The 17,138-nt window shown below is 47.9% G+C and overlaps 6 protein-coding genes across 6 annotated transcripts; 4 read left to right on the top strand and 2 right to left on the bottom strand.

Moving 5' to 3' along the window:
- Nucleotides 1-346: 346 nt before the first annotated feature.
- On the top strand, nt 347-2,814 carry DFJ58DRAFT_913833 (cytochrome P450; the record flags this gene model as incomplete). Its single annotated transcript, XM_041395346.1, has 14 exons — nt 347-674; nt 728-799; nt 857-971; nt 1,021-1,038; nt 1,090-1,109; nt 1,160-1,171; nt 1,222-1,287; nt 1,341-1,446; nt 1,497-1,639; nt 1,689-1,923; nt 1,974-2,013; nt 2,066-2,329; nt 2,386-2,592; nt 2,646-2,814. The coding sequence occupies exons 1-14, from the start codon at nt 498-500 to the stop codon at nt 2,812-2,814; spliced, it is 1,644 nt and encodes a 547-aa protein (XP_041244325.1). The 5' UTR covers nt 347-497.
- DFJ58DRAFT_880521 (uncharacterized protein) lies at nt 2,564-9,619 on the bottom strand (the record flags this gene model as incomplete). The annotated part of the gene is made up of 29 exons (XM_041394539.1): nt 2,564-3,157; nt 3,217-3,265; nt 3,317-3,514; nt 3,566-3,601; nt 3,651-3,797; nt 3,856-3,899; nt 3,946-4,384; nt 4,436-4,551; nt 4,605-4,962; nt 5,008-5,282; nt 5,331-5,586; nt 5,667-5,862; nt 5,916-6,136; nt 6,193-6,452; nt 6,501-7,617; nt 7,666-7,682; nt 7,731-7,819; nt 7,867-7,891; nt 7,944-8,041; nt 8,095-8,331; nt 8,360-8,430; nt 8,484-8,784; nt 8,829-8,872; nt 8,919-8,969; nt 9,020-9,064; nt 9,120-9,192; nt 9,249-9,400; nt 9,457-9,544; nt 9,596-9,619. The coding sequence occupies 29 exons, from the start codon at nt 9,617-9,619 to the stop codon at nt 3,031-3,033; spliced, it is 5,154 nt and encodes a 1,717-aa protein (XP_041244326.1). The 3' UTR covers nt 2,564-3,030.
- A 1,015-nt stretch (nt 9,620-10,634) lies between these two features.
- DFJ58DRAFT_727457 (uncharacterized protein) lies at nt 10,635-11,718 on the bottom strand (the record flags this gene model as incomplete). Its single annotated transcript, XM_041385469.1, has 2 exons — nt 10,635-11,601; nt 11,657-11,718. 2 exons carry the CDS (start codon nt 11,716-11,718, stop codon nt 10,635-10,637), a joined length of 1,029 nt encoding a protein of 342 aa, XP_041244327.1.
- Nucleotides 11,719-12,074: 356 nt separating this feature from the next.
- DFJ58DRAFT_785864 (uncharacterized protein) lies at nt 12,075-13,585 on the top strand. Its single transcript, XM_041390057.1, has 3 exons — nt 12,075-12,274; nt 12,326-12,569; nt 12,624-13,585. The coding sequence occupies exons 1-3, from the start codon at nt 12,124-12,126 to the stop codon at nt 13,138-13,140; spliced, it is 912 nt and encodes a 303-aa protein (XP_041244328.1). The 5' UTR covers nt 12,075-12,123; the 3' UTR covers nt 13,141-13,585.
- A 995-nt stretch (nt 13,586-14,580) lies between these two features.
- DFJ58DRAFT_716207 (Polymerase/histidinol phosphatase-like protein) lies at nt 14,581-15,657 on the top strand (the record flags this gene model as incomplete). The annotated part of the gene is made up of 3 exons (XM_041384199.1): nt 14,581-14,739; nt 14,788-15,345; nt 15,403-15,657. The coding sequence occupies 3 exons, from the start codon at nt 14,581-14,583 to the stop codon at nt 15,655-15,657; spliced, it is 972 nt and encodes a 323-aa protein (XP_041244329.1).
- A 964-nt stretch (nt 15,658-16,621) lies between these two features.
- On the top strand, nt 16,622-16,833 carry DFJ58DRAFT_659874 (uncharacterized protein; the record flags this gene model as incomplete). The annotated part of the gene is made up of 2 exons (XM_041382114.1): nt 16,622-16,690; nt 16,750-16,833. 2 exons carry the CDS (start codon nt 16,622-16,624, stop codon nt 16,831-16,833), a joined length of 153 nt encoding a protein of 50 aa, XP_041244330.1.
- Between the last annotated feature and the right edge of the window lie 305 nt (nt 16,834-17,138).

Below are 17,138 nucleotides of genomic sequence, written 5' to 3' on the forward strand. Positions count from 1 at the left end.
CATGCACGGTTCACGGGAACGTTTCCGAGCCTAGATGCCTTCACATGCTTGCCGCTCGACCGCTGTGGTGAAAAACCCTCGCGCAAGATCAGATCGACTATTATATTATAATCTCCCGTAGTCAGAAGGAAGACATTCATTCCTTCTACATATTATACTTATTATGGAGGGTACATGCAGCTGCCTTGCAGATCGACGACGGTTGCAGGCGGAGCCTGGCGTTGAATGGGAGAAGCCCGAGGTGGGCCCGAGGTGGCATTAATAGACTGTCTATGAAAAGCATCCGATTCTCACTAATACGCAGTTACCCGTTGGCCGCGGGCCGCAGCAGCATTCCAGGCTATGTGCTCGGATCAGCATGCCAACGGCACATGTAGCTGTGTACTTAGTGCCTTCGGCGAGACACGCACGTCAGCGCGTAGCGCACATTAGAATGATCGCATGTACACGATAAGTACACATTGACGTTTGTGAAGAGCAACTTCATCTACCTCAACATGGTCACCCATATCCTGTGGAAATTTGTTTTTTCAGCAAGCTCTGCACTGGTTGCATTCGGATGTTGGAAGCTGGGAGAACGAGTCTGGCACAATCTTACGTCGCCCCTGCGCGCACTCCCAGGCCCCAAAGGAACAAGCTGGCTATATGGCAACTTGAAAGACATTTTCAATGCGGTATAGTGGTCCATCAAACTCACCATGGCGCCGTACTCATTGAAAACTCACAGGAGAATTCAGTGCTTCACGAGCAATGGGTAGGGCAGTATGGGACAACCCTGAAATACAAAGGGTTCTTCTTTGTATGTTCAATCCCTCTTGCTCTACAAAACTTATCATGTCTGAAATTCTTTTCTCAGTCAGACCGATTGTTCACGATGGACACTCGTGCACTGAACCATGTTCTCACCCATAGTAGTGATTACCAGAAACCGTCACAAGTCCGGTATAATCTTTCTAGAATTTTGGGCGAAGGTGCGTGCCAGTGTCTACTGTTATCATAGAGTGTCTGACATCATCGAAGGTGTCCTATTTGTTGAAGGTGCGATCTCGGCTGCATGATATTTAAACTTCCACTCATGGCGGTCTCAAGGGGCTCAACATCGTCAGCAGGTATGTTTTGTCACGTATCTCAACGTTACAGTGCTGATGCCATGTCTCAGAGAAGGATCATGGTACAATTCACCTTTGTTTGCCTTGGACCAGCTGACCATGTCTTCCGAAGAACCCCGCCTTTGGACCCGCTCAGATCCGCGCACTAACGGACATCTTCATCAGCAAATCGATCAAAGTAAGCTTGGTTTGTTTCTACTAGATATTGATGTCGACGTCGCTGTCTTCCAGCTTCGAGACGTCTGGTCTACCATGACCGTTGCCAGTGAACACGCGACTCGGATAGATATCATGCCCTGGCTGAGCAAAATGACGTTGGACGTTATCGGACTTGCAGGTATGTCCTTTCCGAAGGAGCTTCCTGGCAGCACCGAATGAGCGTTGTAGGTTTCAACTATGAGTTTGATGCCCTGAATGCAACCAATAAACCGAATGAACTTAACCAGGCCTTCACGGTTATGTTTTCTGCCGGTCAGCAGCTTAGCCTCATCCCCATACTTAAGGCATGGATTCCATTGCTCCGATGGATTGTAAGTTCACCATTCCGATCTGACGTAAATTTCCGCTAACCCCCTCCAGCCCTCTGATCGCGATCGTAAGATAGATGCAGCTCAAAAAACAATGGGTCGCATCGGCAGCCAGCTCCTGCATGATGCTAAAGCCGCTGTCATATCTTCTCACGGCGCTGAAAAAGGTGGCTCCATTGAAAAGAGCAGTCTTCAAGGGCGCGATTTACTCAGTTTACTTGTTCGTGCCAATATGGCAACCGATATCCCGGAGAACCAGAGGATATCGGACGAGGATGTGCTTGCGCGTATGTTGTCATTTGGAATTATGCGTGCAGAATGCTTATGGTGTACTTAGAGGTTCCGACTTTTTTGGTCGCAGGACATGAGACCACAAGGTGCGGATGTCACTTGTTGTAGAGGATAGTCCATACTTACACAGTCGGATAGCACGGCAACAACTTGGGCACTCTATGCACTCTGCTTATGCCCGGACATTCAAACCAAGCTCCGGGAGGAACTCTTGACACTGGAGACCGAGACTCCATCCATGGACGAACTCATAGCGCTCCCGTATCTTGACGCGGTCGTGCGCGAGACACTTCGTTTGCATGCCCCCGTCCCTAGCACAGTTCGCATCGCGATGAAAGACGATATCCTCCCGGTGGACAAGCCTTTTACGGACAAGTATGGAGTGGTTCATGATGGGATCAAGTACGTTGCAAGCGTCCCTTTCAATGATCATCAGTATCTCATCACGGTTGCATCAGGATTAGCAAGGGCGACCCGATTTTCATCCCCATCTTGGCAGTCAACAGATCGGAGGCGATTTGGGGAACTGATGCAAAGGAGTTCAATCCTGACCGCTGGGCATCACTTCCAGAGGTAGCTTCGCAAGTTCCTGGGGTCTGGGGACACCTCATGACGTTCCTTGGTGGTCCGCGCGCGTGTATTGGGTATCGCTTTTCACTAGTGGAGTATGTTTTCTGCAACCTTTCTTTTTATTTTCAACAATAACGACCTTTTACAGGATGAAAGCTCTCCTCTTCACCCTGGTTCGAGCTTTTGAGTTCGAGCTTGCTGTTCCTGCTTCGGATATCGGAAAAAGGTCGACGATCGTGCAGAGGCCGTTCTTGCGCAGTGACCCTGAGAATAAAAGCCAGCTTCCATTGCTGGTCAAGCCGTATTGCAAGACCTAGGACTTTCATAATTATATTCTTTAATTCTATAATACGTGCCTTGGAATGACGAAACGGAACTGTGATATTTTCTGACGAAAGAATAATTGCCAATGTCCAGCAGTTGTTGTCTGTGTAGATAGATCATTCAAGATTATAGATCCACCGACTCGATTTTGGTTCCAGTGAGCGAAGTGATTATTGTCTGACTATGTATCAGTTTCACGGCCTGCCAGATTACTGAGATAAGAGTTGGGTGAATTTCTCAATGTGAGCTTCGCAGAGCGCAGAGAAATAAAACTCGTGCTCAGAGTTATGGGGTTGCACGAGGTTGTGAGCGATCTCGTGGGCTAGCGTGAAGTACCTGGGACCGATCATTAATTCAATAACTTCAAGCTGTGATGATGCCTGATAATGCCTTACCAGGAAATGTAAGCCTGCTTGATATCGCCATTCTTCACATCTTGATCATCTACAGTTGACAGTATTAGGAAAGAAAGGAGCTCCAAGTATGCACACGCACGCCATGCCTCGAAGAAGCGATAATTAAGAAAGAGACTGCCATTCCGATTAAAAGCGATCAAGCCGCCCGCTAGGTCGTAAAAGATGTGAAGTGCGGTCATTGGAAGACTATAGACGTTTGCAAGGGGCGTGACAGTGTGAATAAAACGCGCGAGGGAATCATGTTTCCTTGCAATGAATGTATGGGGTTCGGGAACATCTGTACAATAAACAGTGAATGCTGCGTCGTGCAGGACAGTGGCATACTCACCCCGAGCGATGAAGATTTTCATTGTACCCATAACACCTGCACATCAATTAGTGTCGTTAAGTTCAGGACCTGACCCACTACTTACCGTTGTAATCAAGCTCAGCGACATGGCCGGAGACATCACAATACCCCTCATTTAGGGATTCCTTGATCGTTTGCATCTCGCGTCTGTTGTGTACTAGCTTCCCTTCCTCTGGCCTGCAACCTTTGATCGCCATCGCAACATTGGATCCTAGCAATATGTCAAGCAAGTATCTTGACAAGTATGAAGCGGATTTCTCCAAGCTTACGAATGTTGCTCTGCGGAGTCACAGTTGGAGGTGTCCTAGGAGACCTCTAGTTCAAAAATATCGTCTCGCCATAACGAATGACTCTCTTACCTCGGATTTGGGGATCGCCCCCGTGAGAGAGTAAGAGCGTCTTCCGATGGACTGTTGAAGCCAGGTATCTTGCGCCTGATATTCTGCAATGTGTTGTTCACAACATTTGGAATCATGGGATGTCGTCCGACGTCTTCATTGTCGACTGTATGTTGAGGGGGCGCATCGGGAGTAGACGACTCTGGTGGTGGCACTGCCGGAGCTGTAATAAGGGGTGGAGCCGGAGCGGGTGGCAAAAAGGGTTTCGATGCTACTGCCTTTGGAGGTGATGTATTCCAACTCCCTGGGACTCTAGCGCGATGTGAGGGAGATAATGAACGCGTTTCAGGTTCCAAGTTCTGACTCATGCGTGGGTCAGGCACTGGCACCGATGTGAAGCTTCCTCTGGCTGCCTCCACTAACTTTCGGTCGTTCTGTTGTTGTCTCAAAATCTTATCCACTGAAACAGTACATCAGGGTTTCAGTCAAACGAGAGAACTAGGAGACGCACCGTTATAACCTCTCCGTTTCAGAGCCTTCAAGTCGGTCGAAAGGATAGTCATGAACAAGAGCGCATCATTCACTTTGACCGTCTCGAACAGCAGGCGACACAACGATGTCGCTACTCTACACGAGCCACGTTAACCTGCAGCTGATTCAACATAACTTAAGACACTTACTCATACATGTCCACTTGCGTGCTTCCTGAAAGCCACAGCTCAATAGGCCCATGGCCCAAACGTTTAGCAGCCGCTGAGGCATCCTGCTCCATTTTCAAAGTATTATCTCCGAAGGAAAGCGATTTCACAACGGACAATTTGCCGAAAACTCTGACTTTGAAATTCTCCTGGCTAGAGAGCCAGTTGAGAGAAACCTTAGTGCGCGTATGCGTGTGTTCGTGGAGGAACAACGGCAGCCTCTCTAATAAGAGCGCACGTGTGTCAGCTGCAGACTTGTTATGTTTCATCTCCGAGTTGACCCTGTAGTCTTCCTTCACGACAGCGCTAAGGCGTTTGGAACCCAGAGTTGCATAGAAGTCTGTGGAACAATTAGATCAACCTCAGTAGAGAGCCGAAGACTCACTTTCAATGAGATCCTCTTGCGGTGCAGTATAGATGGACTCTCCAAACATCTGGTAAGCATTAGTATCGTCCGCGATTACAACATCCAGGGGCTTCCGAAGATCGTAAAGCAGCTCCCAGTCGTCCTCGTCGAGATCTAGGGCTTTGTTTATTTCCTTTCGAGACTTTCTTTGCCGTCGAAAACCGAGCAGGATGGGAGAAATTTTCATTCGGGCGAGCGCGCCTGTAGATAGCAGACGAGCGTTGACAGCCAGGTTACGCAATTCAACGAGGTAACTGAGAAGAAAATGAGTGTACATAGTAGCGGAAAGCTGGACCACATACTTCTCATAACCACCCGCCAAGTCGTAGAATCTTCGAGGATCGGCGACTAAAATGTTAGCTACCTCTTCTACAGAGGGTTCTTGCTTAGAGCCACATGCACTCAAAAAACTATTGGCAGAAGGGCCAAAATCCACAAAGACGAACAACTTTGAGTGAAACTGCCCCTTCGATGCCCCTCCAAGATAACATTGGCTAGGGGAAAGCCAACGCAGCGCCTGGGAGCCAGATTCCACCTGCGTAGGAACGATCGGCAGCCCTGAAATTATTGACAATTGAGATGAATTGAAGTCTGTATGGTCGTCAGTCAAACCCTCATGTGTGCTGAGCGAAGCAAACCTGCAACGTGGCCTGCTAGAATCTCAAACCATCGACGAGCGACATTCTTATCTTCAGGAGGTGTTTTCTCAAGCAACGCTACGATCCTGGTAGCCGGTGGGTGTTCCTTCAAGCCTAGTTTGCTTACTGCAATATCACGAACGGTATCTTCAATGACTGAAAACCCGAGGACCTTCCACTGATGTGATGCAAATACCTATCAAGCGCATCACATTAATTTAAATTCATGATGTATACGCTCCCGCTGACCTCGTTCGGAGTTCCCATACAAGGCCCAAAGTCATTCACTGCTGGTATGAAGGCAATATGGCCAAAATTTTCACGTCTGTAATCCGGGTATCTGGAAGGGATGCTGTCTATAAGGTATTTGAATGCTGCGGAACGTATGTCTGGCTCAGATGAAGCACAGAGTTTGACAGTCAAGTCCAAAGGAGGATTTTTTCGCAGGCCGAGTCGATGGAGAAGCTTTGCTAGTAGGAAAATATGGTCTCAAATGAGGGAGTAACATGCAAGAGAAGAGACGGACCTTCTTCGGAGCTGCTTCGCCATTTAGTCTTCTCACCCCAATCGATAATCGGCAAACCAAGCTGACGATTTGTGACAGATGGTTCGTAAAGATCACTAGCCCTATATCGCGACTTCTTTCCTGGAAGAGCTTTCTCGCCTTCCTTTGAGAAAGCAGACGTCATCTGGAGTTTCGTCATCTCATCCGCAGTTAACGTGCTTTGGATAGTGACTAGATGCGTAATCAGATCTGAGATTGTCCAGTCCCCAGTTTTGACCATTCTGCCGAAACATGAATAACTTTCCGTGATATTATGCATAGTGGCTTACCGATCAAAAACAACCTGAAGGTCCACATGCTTCCGGACGCCAACAAAGGAGAGCAGCTTCTCCACGTTGCCCTTGAGAGTACCGCCAGATGTAAAAGTAACGACGGGTAGATCGTTAAATATATTGGCGCTAGGAAAGTACGCCAGATGTGGCTTTTGTAGACCTGAAGATGTCGGAATGCACGATTTTTGGGCAAGTATAGTCTTGACCGTTTCATGCGACTCCTTGGACAACGATGGCCATGTGCGAGCTAAAACGGTCAAAACTCGCTCAGCCCATTCCGAAGACCTGGTTACGTCTTGTGCCGGATTAGCATTCATAACATCTGGTCTAAAGATGTGTTGTATCCAGTCAAGAATCGAAAATTCCCGCCATCCAAAAGATTTCAGTTGTTCCTGCGTAAAATGTTTCGTGACGCTCAGAGGCATGAGAGTATCGGGCAAGGGCCCATCCAGCGGAATCATACGCTGATGAATGAAGTACTGCACCATCGAGAGGGGAATCGGCCTGATATCATTTCCTGAGCCTAGACTAAGGATAGTGGCATTAAGGAGCTCGGTGCGAGCGCGCGTAGTATCGTGCGTCGGATCTTGCTGTCCGACACCAACCCACCACTTGAGACAAGCGATGAGCTCTTCTTCGTTGAGCGGATGCTGGCGAAGTTGAGCCAGAACATCCGAGAATGTAATATCTGTGATCAGTTCTTTGCTTTGTAGAGCTCTAATGGCAAGAGGAGCAGAAGATAGAACAGAGGCAGGAAGGACAGGCAAGTGTTTGAGGAACGACGAAAACATGGGGTCGGGAGCGCGCACATCAGAGGCATCACGCACACCCGTTGTCGAAAGGACTGTGAGGGGCAAAGTGGAGCAACCAAAGAAAGCAGCCTCGAGAAAACGTGCGACATCGGAAGAAGGCGTTGAGGCATGAAAAGTGAAAAATCGGAGGACATGCAAGAACCGATCGCGCAGCCAGTCGCCGAGTTGTGGGTCCGGATGAAACCCGTTCGTATTAGATGAACTTGCAGCTTCATTCCAGAGCACCCGAATATTTTCGAGCTCCATCTCGTATGCTGCTCGACACAGATAGCCACCAACATACAATAGCTCTCTGTTCCACACTATATCACTATCAGTTATTGACTCAGTGGCGAACACGTAGATCTCACCTGCGACGTTACGGTCGCTGTAAATATGGTCAGATGCATGTATGGAGCAATGCAAATAGACTCACACTAGATCTATCGACTCGCGTTCAACCGTTGGGATAAATCTAGATGCCATATGACCGCCGATACCTGTTGTCTGTCCAGTTGCATGCCCCTACATTCCTTAGCCAACTTGAATCGCTTCCTTGAGATGGCTCTTACGATAAATACATGTGCTTGGCCAGCACTGCACACATGAGTTACAGCCACGGACTCGTCCACAAAAACAAGGTACTGACCCATTTAAATCAGCTCTGAGACCCTGAAAAACACTTCCACAAGATACGGGCTGGCTCTTCTCCTCTTCTACACTCACATTGTACTCGTCTTTTCCTGTCTGCATAGGAATCAGTCACAAGTTAAAATCAAGGTCGCGGATCAAAAGCCTACATAGATCAGGCTGTAATTTAAGTGATTGGGTGGGTTTTTCTTTGTAGATCGGTGTAGTTCGCTCTGAAGCTTCTTATCCAGCTTCACGTCTACGTCTGCATTGAACATTGTGAGCGTGACACTTGAGGTGTATACTCCGGTGGGGTCTTTGTTAACTTGGGGTTGCGGTAGAGGCTTTGCAAGTACAGGCTGGTGGTGTGAGGTAAAAGTGCTGAGAAGAGAAGAGAAAAAAACCGCCTTGAGAGACTTTGCGTGGTTCTCCGACTGGGAGGACGAGAGGCTTCTCAGTGCCAAGATCGTATACTGCATGCATGACTTGTGCCTGGATACGAGTTGCTGGAACAGTGTATCAGCCAGACAGACGACCAGTAGCAAGGGGAAGTGCTCGCCAGCAGACTGCACGCTCTTCACGCTCATCAAACCTGAACCGCTAGACTTTTTCAGCACTTTGGGTAATCCAAGCTCCTTTGGAACACCCGGAGACTTGGTGAGATGGGCCAGGCGATGAGAGTCAAGGAAGACGCTGACTGAACGAAGGTGGACCATGAATGTGATGCTGCTTGCAAGGAATCGCGTTAGATCAAAAGGCTGTGGAACAGGTCCCTGTTCACGGAGCGTCATCTCAAAAGTTGTCCACGGATTAGACTGGAGAACATCTTTAGATGGCAGATCACCGCGCCGCACAAGGAGCTTCAAGAGGTTAGCTAATATCAAGTATCAATCGACATGCATACTTGATCTCCAGTTTTTTCCTTCCAGTAGAATTGCATTCCGTGACCTTCATTCTGTCAGAAAGATAAAACAATACCCGAAAGCATTCTTACCGCCTGAAATAACAAATGGTTCCTCAGTCACAGAGAAAAGACTATAAAAGCCTGCGAGGACGGTAGGAAATGAATTAAATCAATGGTGTGGAGGAGCATACCGACACCGAAAGCTCCAATCTTCTCCTCGTCTGGATTGCCCTCAGCTATCCAAAATGAGTATAGTATTTGTATCAATCAAGTTTCAGGTGCGCTACACACCAATTTTCCTAAGCCGATTCCAATCCTCGTCGCGAAACACAATTCCGTTATTCCGAAAGGTCCACTGAGAAACCTACAATGATCGATTAACAAACACGGAAGTTGCAGCAACATTGATATGGCACAGACTGGAGTAGTTTTGAGGTCTGGGAAACCCACACCGTCCTCTGGTTGCACCACATCCTTGCCGTTCTTTCGTCGCAGATACTCCTCTGTCTCAAAATGTATCTCAACCGCGGAAGACTGTGCATCATCTGAGTTCTGAAGAAGTTCACGGAACACTGCAGGCTCGTCAGGGCTGCGTGATCAAACAAAGAAACCAGCAGGTATAGTGCACCTGTGAATTCGCCCGAATATCGTGCCAACACCTTGTCGATCAATGCACGTTGATTAACTTCTACTGTCTCGTCATAACCACTCGCCCACTGCCTTGCCAGTTGTATATCAGTATCTCATGAGGAATCAAGCAGGCTTACGAGGGCGTCTCGATCATGAGCCATAGATTTGTTTCAACGCCACGCGCCTTCCCCGTGTGTAACGTGTTGCCGGTGGTGCTTGAATCAAGGCTGAATGGAATTGGGCTGACGTATTACTTCTGAAGGTGTTCAATGACAGTAAGGTCCTGGAGGGGAGCTGCTGAGTCCAATCAAGCAACTTGCAGAGAAATTATGTACAGCCTTTAAGCGCTAAAGTAGTTTACTATTGAGTATTGATATTAGTAATATTTAGGGCTCACCATTGCAAACAAACATGGCATCATGTGACATTGACAACGCATGGGAGTCGCTTCAAACAATGAGGGCGGCACTGGATAGTACATACTTATAGAAGGAACGACGGTCCTTATCCTGTCAGAATGGTCTGTCCGACAGTTCTCAAGCTTCTAACGTGAACATTCAACGCAAGTAAATGTGGCCTGTGCCAAGACTCGCAGATTGCCATGGCATACCGCGTGTTCACTCTGAATCTTGATTCTTTGGCGATTCCGGGAATTCAAGTATAGATGCCATGGCCCAAGTTGGGTGTAAGCACGCAAGTAGCACGTATGATGGGCGCGTGTCATCATCTCATTCCTGCTCTCATATATCATTAGGGACTCGGAGAAGAAGGAAATTCATTTGAAATTGCTAAACCTACATGCCAGATCGCAATTACGTATATACTCGAGTAACAAGTTGCATGTCGAGTTCGGTTAAAATGCGGTTGGAAAGACATGGTCGAGAAAGTTGATCAGGGGATAAACTTTGAACCATTTTGCTATGGAACGAACTACGGTGTCATAGGGTGTCACGGAAGGTATCAAAATTGTAAGACAATTGATGGCATAGGGACGAATATTTTTCGGGATATTGTTGATGCGATGCAATGTTCCTCCCATGTAACAGATTCCTTTACAAATATACGGAAGTCAGGGAGCACAGCACCCCTACGCCCTGTAAGGGCAGTCATAAATCTGAACCTCGTGGCAGGTCAGGGTCGGCGGGCATACAAATAGAATTCAAACTTGCACTAGAGTTATTGGTTCCCTGTAAGCGCAACAGCAAACCATCCAAAAATAGCCATTAAGAAGCGCACCATCCACGCTGGATCAGCGCCAACGCCGCGGCCTGGCCTGAGCTGCATCGCCAGAGCAATGTCAAACTCAGGCACAGCACGGTATGCGCGACTGCGAGGATGGATAAGCGGCGACAAAGGAGGTGCCGGAATAGAACTGGTGACCCGCACAGACCAGGAAGGACGCGCAGGTGGTTCAGGAGCTTCAGGATCTATTGTTGGGTGTACAGATACTTGCGGAGGAGTGGATCGATCATCTGGGGTAGGGTCAAGTGCCGTCGTGATAGGTGGTAAAGGAAGATCCCGCGAAGGTGAATCAGATGACGAAAGGTCTTGCACACCGAAAGACGGTGGAATGTCTAAAGCATCGTGGAACTTCTCGTCCTCTGGATTTTCTTCTAAGTCATCGGAGGTGGTGACGGAGACATGGGACAGTAGAGCAGACCCGCGAGCACTGAAATACGGGGGTTCCTCGGATTTCTCATTCAGTACGCTCTGCGTCACCGCTATAGCTGTTCCAGTGTTTGAATTTCTCCTGCAGGAGGATAACACCGCACGCTTCTCAACATGGGGCAAACTTTGCCAAGCCTTGTGAGACCAAAGAATTTGGGTATGTAAGTGTTTGATGGCATACAATCTTAGGCCCATACAGGCCAGTGTAAGCAGCGTAATAGCGCATGAGAAGATGAGGAAGAGGGTAAAAGCAGAAGTCAAGAAATCTGCTTTCCCATATTCAGTGACGAGGTCTGGGAGGTTGTGCGCGGTTGGCACTTCATCTCCTGAGCTGATCACAGTCTTGATCCGTTGGCCAAAAGGCCCTAGACTTTCTACGATTGTCGGCCCGTGTACTGCATCAAATGAAAGGTAGTCATTATCTGCACCAGCGGACGTGGGCCCGATGCTCAAGAGAGCGTCGCGATGGAAGTCACTACAGCAGCCCGTATCAGAAAAGTGTTCGGTAAATAGATGCCAACGTGACTCACTCTGGATGTGACGAATGCAAACGAAAAACTACCTGCGCAGAATCTTGCATTTCTGCTGACATCCTACGACAGTCACTCACAGGTGCTCCACGGAGTAAATAAATGGACTTACAGCTCGGAGTCTGGCAAAATTGGAAGGCTCGAAACGACCAGCGCGAGTAGAGAGACAGAAAGAAATGTAGTTAGCGTCATGTCAACCTTGGATTTCACCAGCAATGACAGAACGTTGGCTATTCAGTTACGGGCGGAGGGAAGGTGCACCACTAGTGAAGGTGGAATAAAAACCCACCTCGTTCTACCTCGCTTCGCGATACCGAAAACACGATGTAAAGTCGGAATCGGTCGGCATGCGGTCGGCTTCCGACATGCAAGTCGCGTCTCCATTTAGTTGTCACGTGCAGTTGTAATCCCTTTGAGTTGGTGCATTTGTCAGTGTCACCACTCAGAGGCAACCTATTGAATATTGAATGGCACCAACTTCAAGAAACCAGCGCCAACAGTCCAGAGCATCCTTTCATCCATCCAATGACACTGCAACTTACCGTGATCTACTACTTTTTGAAGAGCGCCTCAAAACCAACGCCGCCCAGCTTCAACGCAGAAAGTCTAGGTATCAGTGTATGTTTTCACGATATCTATGTTGCTGAAGACGCTGACGTCTATTCCTAGTGTTTCTATTCCATCTTCTGATAGCTATTGCATTCCTTCTCTCCGAAGTCCTTCTTCAGACGTCCTTTCTAGACATACCGTACACGAACCTCCTCCGCAAAGTACTTCCAGATGTGTACGGGGGTGCTGGGAACTTAAAGCCCCACCCATACTTTGCATCAGGGCTCCTCTTCGTACTTGTAACTGCTCTCCTTCTCTTCTTTGCAAGCGGCATGTATGCTGAGAAAATTGCATATGCAAATAGGTCAGCCTTCATACAATGTATTCACCGCTCAGAGATTTAGCAACGGTGCCGCAGATATGTTCCTCATGCGAATAAAGCCCTTCGAAATTTCAACATGTACCTGAATGTCCGACGTCCTCCCCTTCGCTCAGCATTCTCCATCAGCCCCTTTCCTTTCGTTTTCCATCGACCTACCCAGTCGCGAGCACCGTCCCCGACACCGCGCCCATCTAATGCACCAGCTCCTATGGCTCCTATACCACCCGCAAACAGTCCACGCGGCGAACTCATTTTTTCTTCACGCGTTGACCGGGGCTTCAGGGAGAGCTATGAGAGATATCGAGCTGCATTTGAAAGGAGGCGGGATGAAAGAGAGAGGGATGAAAGAGGGAAGACATGGACAGGACGAATTGCGAACAAAATGCCGTGGAATCAACCGCCCAATCCGCCGCCTGCTTTAGCTGCGCTTTCACGGACCGCGTCTGGTCGCGGGCGGGGAAGCATTGTTGGCACTCCATTGGGGTCCAGGAGGTCAAGCCCTATGCCGAGGCCAGGGACAAGAGATTCTCCTGCTGTGAGGACTATTGATTAATGTTGATTAGGTAGATCTAATCAATATCGTCATTCGCATTCGTTTGAAAACAATGTCTATTCATACTTCTATGATGTGTCCTTCAAGTCGACAGGGCAAGCAATATACTTGACGCTGCGTTCGGAGAATTGAACGCATGCTCTACGAAAAGCTGATAGCAGATGCGCCTCAGCTCTGTTACCTGAAGAACAGTTGTCGGTGCTTAGTGAATTGTCACAATTGGAGACGAACAGTGCCTATGGTACACAGAGATTCTCCTACTCTAAATCCAATCGCATAAGGAGCTCCCTAATGACCGCTAGTCAACTATTCGCGGTCCTGAAAAATCCCGTTGAAATCTAGCACAACATCCGAAGGTGACAGTACCACATATATATCAGTCGAATATTAATGAACACCGTATGGTACGGTGCATTCTCAGATGTTCCGAAAGCTCCCCGTATTATGCAGGTTTGGGAAAGCGAAACATTTACGGTACGTAATTTTCGAAGTAGTACTTACATCCACACCAGACATGGCTTACATGATTTCATCGCCTGCAGCGCTGCCGCGAGCTAATTGATGCGGCCATAGAGACTTGATGCCGGTAACCATGTTTCTCTCGACGTAAACCCATCATGATGGGAACCATGTAAACAGCTCATGTGAGTACAAAGCAGGTAAGTATGTACGGGTTCCGGATATCCTCATACTTTCAATCTTTAATTTACTGAGACTTGATTAGGGTGCTTGTTCAAGTTCTCTTATAAATTTAAATATACTTCGTTCATTACTGAGTCCGAAATTCCACGATTATTCTCGGTTGAGTTGTGGTGCATTACATGCATAGCACTGGCAATGCCAGGGTGGTATGCGTCAGTCAGGCTACGGAAGTTCCGAACACTCCATCTCCGTCGTGTCCGACTGATGGATGATGACATGACTCACGAAGGCTCTTATCCAGATCTGAGGTGGGTAAGGGTTACTCAGGTAACGCTACTTACCATGAGAAGCCCGTGTTGCAAGTGTTTCACGTTACATGACGGAGAGAAAACTGCCTATCAAGTCGTTAACATAGGTAGGACAATTTCTAAAAGGACAACACTTGCGGTCTTGTTGCGCCTCAATGGCCTTGGCAATGGAAGAAGTACTCCTCAAGACAGCGAGCGTTGCGGCAAGTACGCCGGCACTTACGTTGCGTAGATTATTCATTACATGCCCCATTTCTGAGCTTGTCAAGCATGGATTCAACACGTCATCTAACATCTGGGGTAGCATGCGGGCGAACTATCAGATCAATGTCAAACGCACGCGGGGTCGTGGTGATTCGTGATGCCTCCCGCGATGGGTTCTGCATTACCTTTTAAACGTGTATTATGTAAGACATACGAATGATGCACAGATGCAGTCTGAATCTCTTGCTTTCAGCGTGCATATCTCAGTGCTAAATATTAAATAGCTATGCCACACAGTCATCACTCTCACTCCGGACAGTTCTGTAGGCATGCCCTCGGATCCTTAGAAGAAGTTGTATTGGAAGCCATCAAACAACGTTTCGAGGTGTATGGTTTGACGGAACATGTACCCCGCTACAGGCTAGAAGATCTGTATCCAGAGGAGGTAGTCTCTCCTCCTCAAACCAGGCTTTACATCTAAACTATCTGTCAGAGGGGATTATCCCTTGATGACCTGTCAAAGCAGTTCCTGAGTTTTCTTAACGAAGCTCATCGACTGAAGGAGGTTTACGCCCCTCAGATCACCTTATTGGTTGGACTCGAGACAGAGTACATTACCGATGATGACCTCAATCATCTCCAAAAGCTCATAAAGGATTACCAGAGGCGCATCGATTATATCGTTGGATCCGTCCATCATGTCAGCACTATCCCCATCGACTTTGATCGTGTCACATACGAAAAGGCTTTGGCAAAAATTTCGAGTGAAGAGGGCGTGTGTATTCTCGGAAACGATCGAATGGAACGCTTTCTGTCTACATATTTCGATGCACAGCATCGATTGATACGGCAGTTTCGGCCAGAGATCATTGGCCATCTCGATTTGTGCAGACTCTACACCCCTTCCCTCGATCTTAAGCAGTACCCCATCGCCTGGGGCAAGCTAATCAGGAACATCGAGGAAGCTACGCGGTACGGTGCACTGTTTGAAATTAATGCTGCCGCGTTCAAGAAGGAGGGGTGGAATTCGCCGTACCCTGGGAAAGATGTGGTAGCGGTCAGTAAAAATGCCATGCTGTATCAATTGTCACTTTCTTACCGTGCCTAGCTTATTCAGGAGAAAAATGGTCGATTCGCTTTGTCTGATGACAGTCACGGACCACAAACTGTCGGGCAGTATTATCTGGATGTGGCGGACTATCTGGTTCATGTAGGAATCACTGAACTTTGGTGTTTGGACCGTTCGTTAGAGCCAAACCACAATGGGAGGTACATATCTCCCAGGAGAATTGAAGGTGATTGGCGACACCATGCCTTCTGGAAACATAGGGAAGGTGAAAGGCGCAGAATCACTTTTCAATAAATACGAGATGGTTTGCCGAAAGAAAGTTTCATGGAAGTACGTTTTGCGGCGGCTTGAAGTACTTCGATATTACCTTTGATCTTTTCTGCCCCCAAGATGCACTCCGGCCAAAGCTCGCGATTTTTCATTTTCTAATTGACCATGCTTTGCTTTATGGATGCTGCTACGTTTCCGTCTGGCATGATATCATCGTCCGTAACGTGCATTTCGGACTGCAGGTCGCTTGACAGAACATGCCTGAATGGGAGCGCAATGCTTTTAAATCCCATTACGGCGTGCGGTGTTTTGCTGTGAGGAAGCGATCAGGAGTCCTCTCGTCCTCCGGTACCAATTAATTTGCTTGTACGCTGCTTCAAATCAGGCGCGGTGAGCTCGCATACGTAAAAAGTTTGCATCATGGACAGACACTTAACACAATTTAGGATGACCACGATGGCGCACGACTACCGGCATTTCCACGGTGCTATATTTGACAGCTGGAGAGCTCTTCGCAGAAACATTCAAACCTATGACGGTTACCTTTCACTGCTACTAGCTTAACGCCCAAGTACTCTGAATCAAGATCTCGATTTTTCCCTTGGACCTGCGATCCTCATTGCGTGTCAGTTCAATCTCAGATGTGGGTCAGCCATGCTGCTCAAGATAAGATTCGCATCATGTGCTCTCCTTTGACGTGCTTCTTGATGCAAGGTGCTTGGTGTGCTGAAGTTTAATTCCCCAATCCGTACCCCGCATTGACTTTGACATCCCCGCAGTTGTCGGTTTAGCCCCACGAGAATAATTTTTTCCTAGTGGTCTCGTACTCCATGTGCATGATGGGAGACATGCAGTGGCAGTATTTAAAGGGTTGCGAACAGAGTGTCTTCAGCTTAACATCCCACTCTTCCACTATAAATCTCTCATGTGAGGGCGATTCAGACGCTTTCTTCTCAGGCTGGCGGAACTGACTTGCGTTACAGTTAACATGTGTTACCGTCAGGTTCATTGTGCCAAACACGGTTGCGGTCACGATGAGCCCATCGGAGACGCGAAGGTTAGTCCAATGGGGTGATACTGCATTTGCACTTTGAAGTTACTGACAACAACTCAAAGGTGGATTGTCAATCCTCTCAATGTCGATACAGTGCTGCACATCCACGAGGCTGTCCAATTTGCTCCAGCACATGTGTTCAATAGTTTGTTGCACCGTAATATGTAAAGATCTAACGACTGACTGTGATTTTGTCCCACACCAGCATGGGCAGAGCCCAAACCATCGTCGTGCGAAACGGAAACCCAATGTGTTTCCATTGTGCTAGACCAAGCGCATAAAAGATCGGACCTGCTGTGTGTTGTCACAGCTACCAAAAGGGTCTTCACCCCGCCATGCCGATCACAGTTTTCTGTCCAATCACTTTGTACCTCGCAGTCCGATCTTGGATTGATGTTCGTAACTACTACCATTATTTTTGATTGAGTTAAGCATTAGGCACATCCAAACT

This window comes from Suillus subalutaceus (genome assembly GCF_016647625.1).
Source record: "Suillus subalutaceus strain FC151 chromosome Unknown DFJ58scaffold_47, whole genome shotgun sequence".
NCBI lineage: Eukaryota > Fungi > Basidiomycota > Agaricomycetes > Boletales > Suillaceae > Suillus > Suillus subalutaceus.

Excerpts from the sequence above, each read along its gene's own strand:
- DFJ58DRAFT_785864 (XM_041390057.1), top strand. The coding sequence starts at position 12,124 with ATGGCACCAACTTCAAGAAACCAGCGCCAACAGTCCAGAGCATCCTTT. Across the intron at positions 12,275-12,325 it reads CAGAAAGTCTAGGTATCAGT|TGTTTCTATTCCATCTTCTG; the intron begins GTATGTTTTCAC and ends GTCTATTCCTAG. Across the intron at positions 12,570-12,623 it reads AAAATTGCATATGCAAATAG|ATATGTTCCTCATGCGAATA; the intron begins GTCAGCCTTCAT and ends ACGGTGCCGCAG.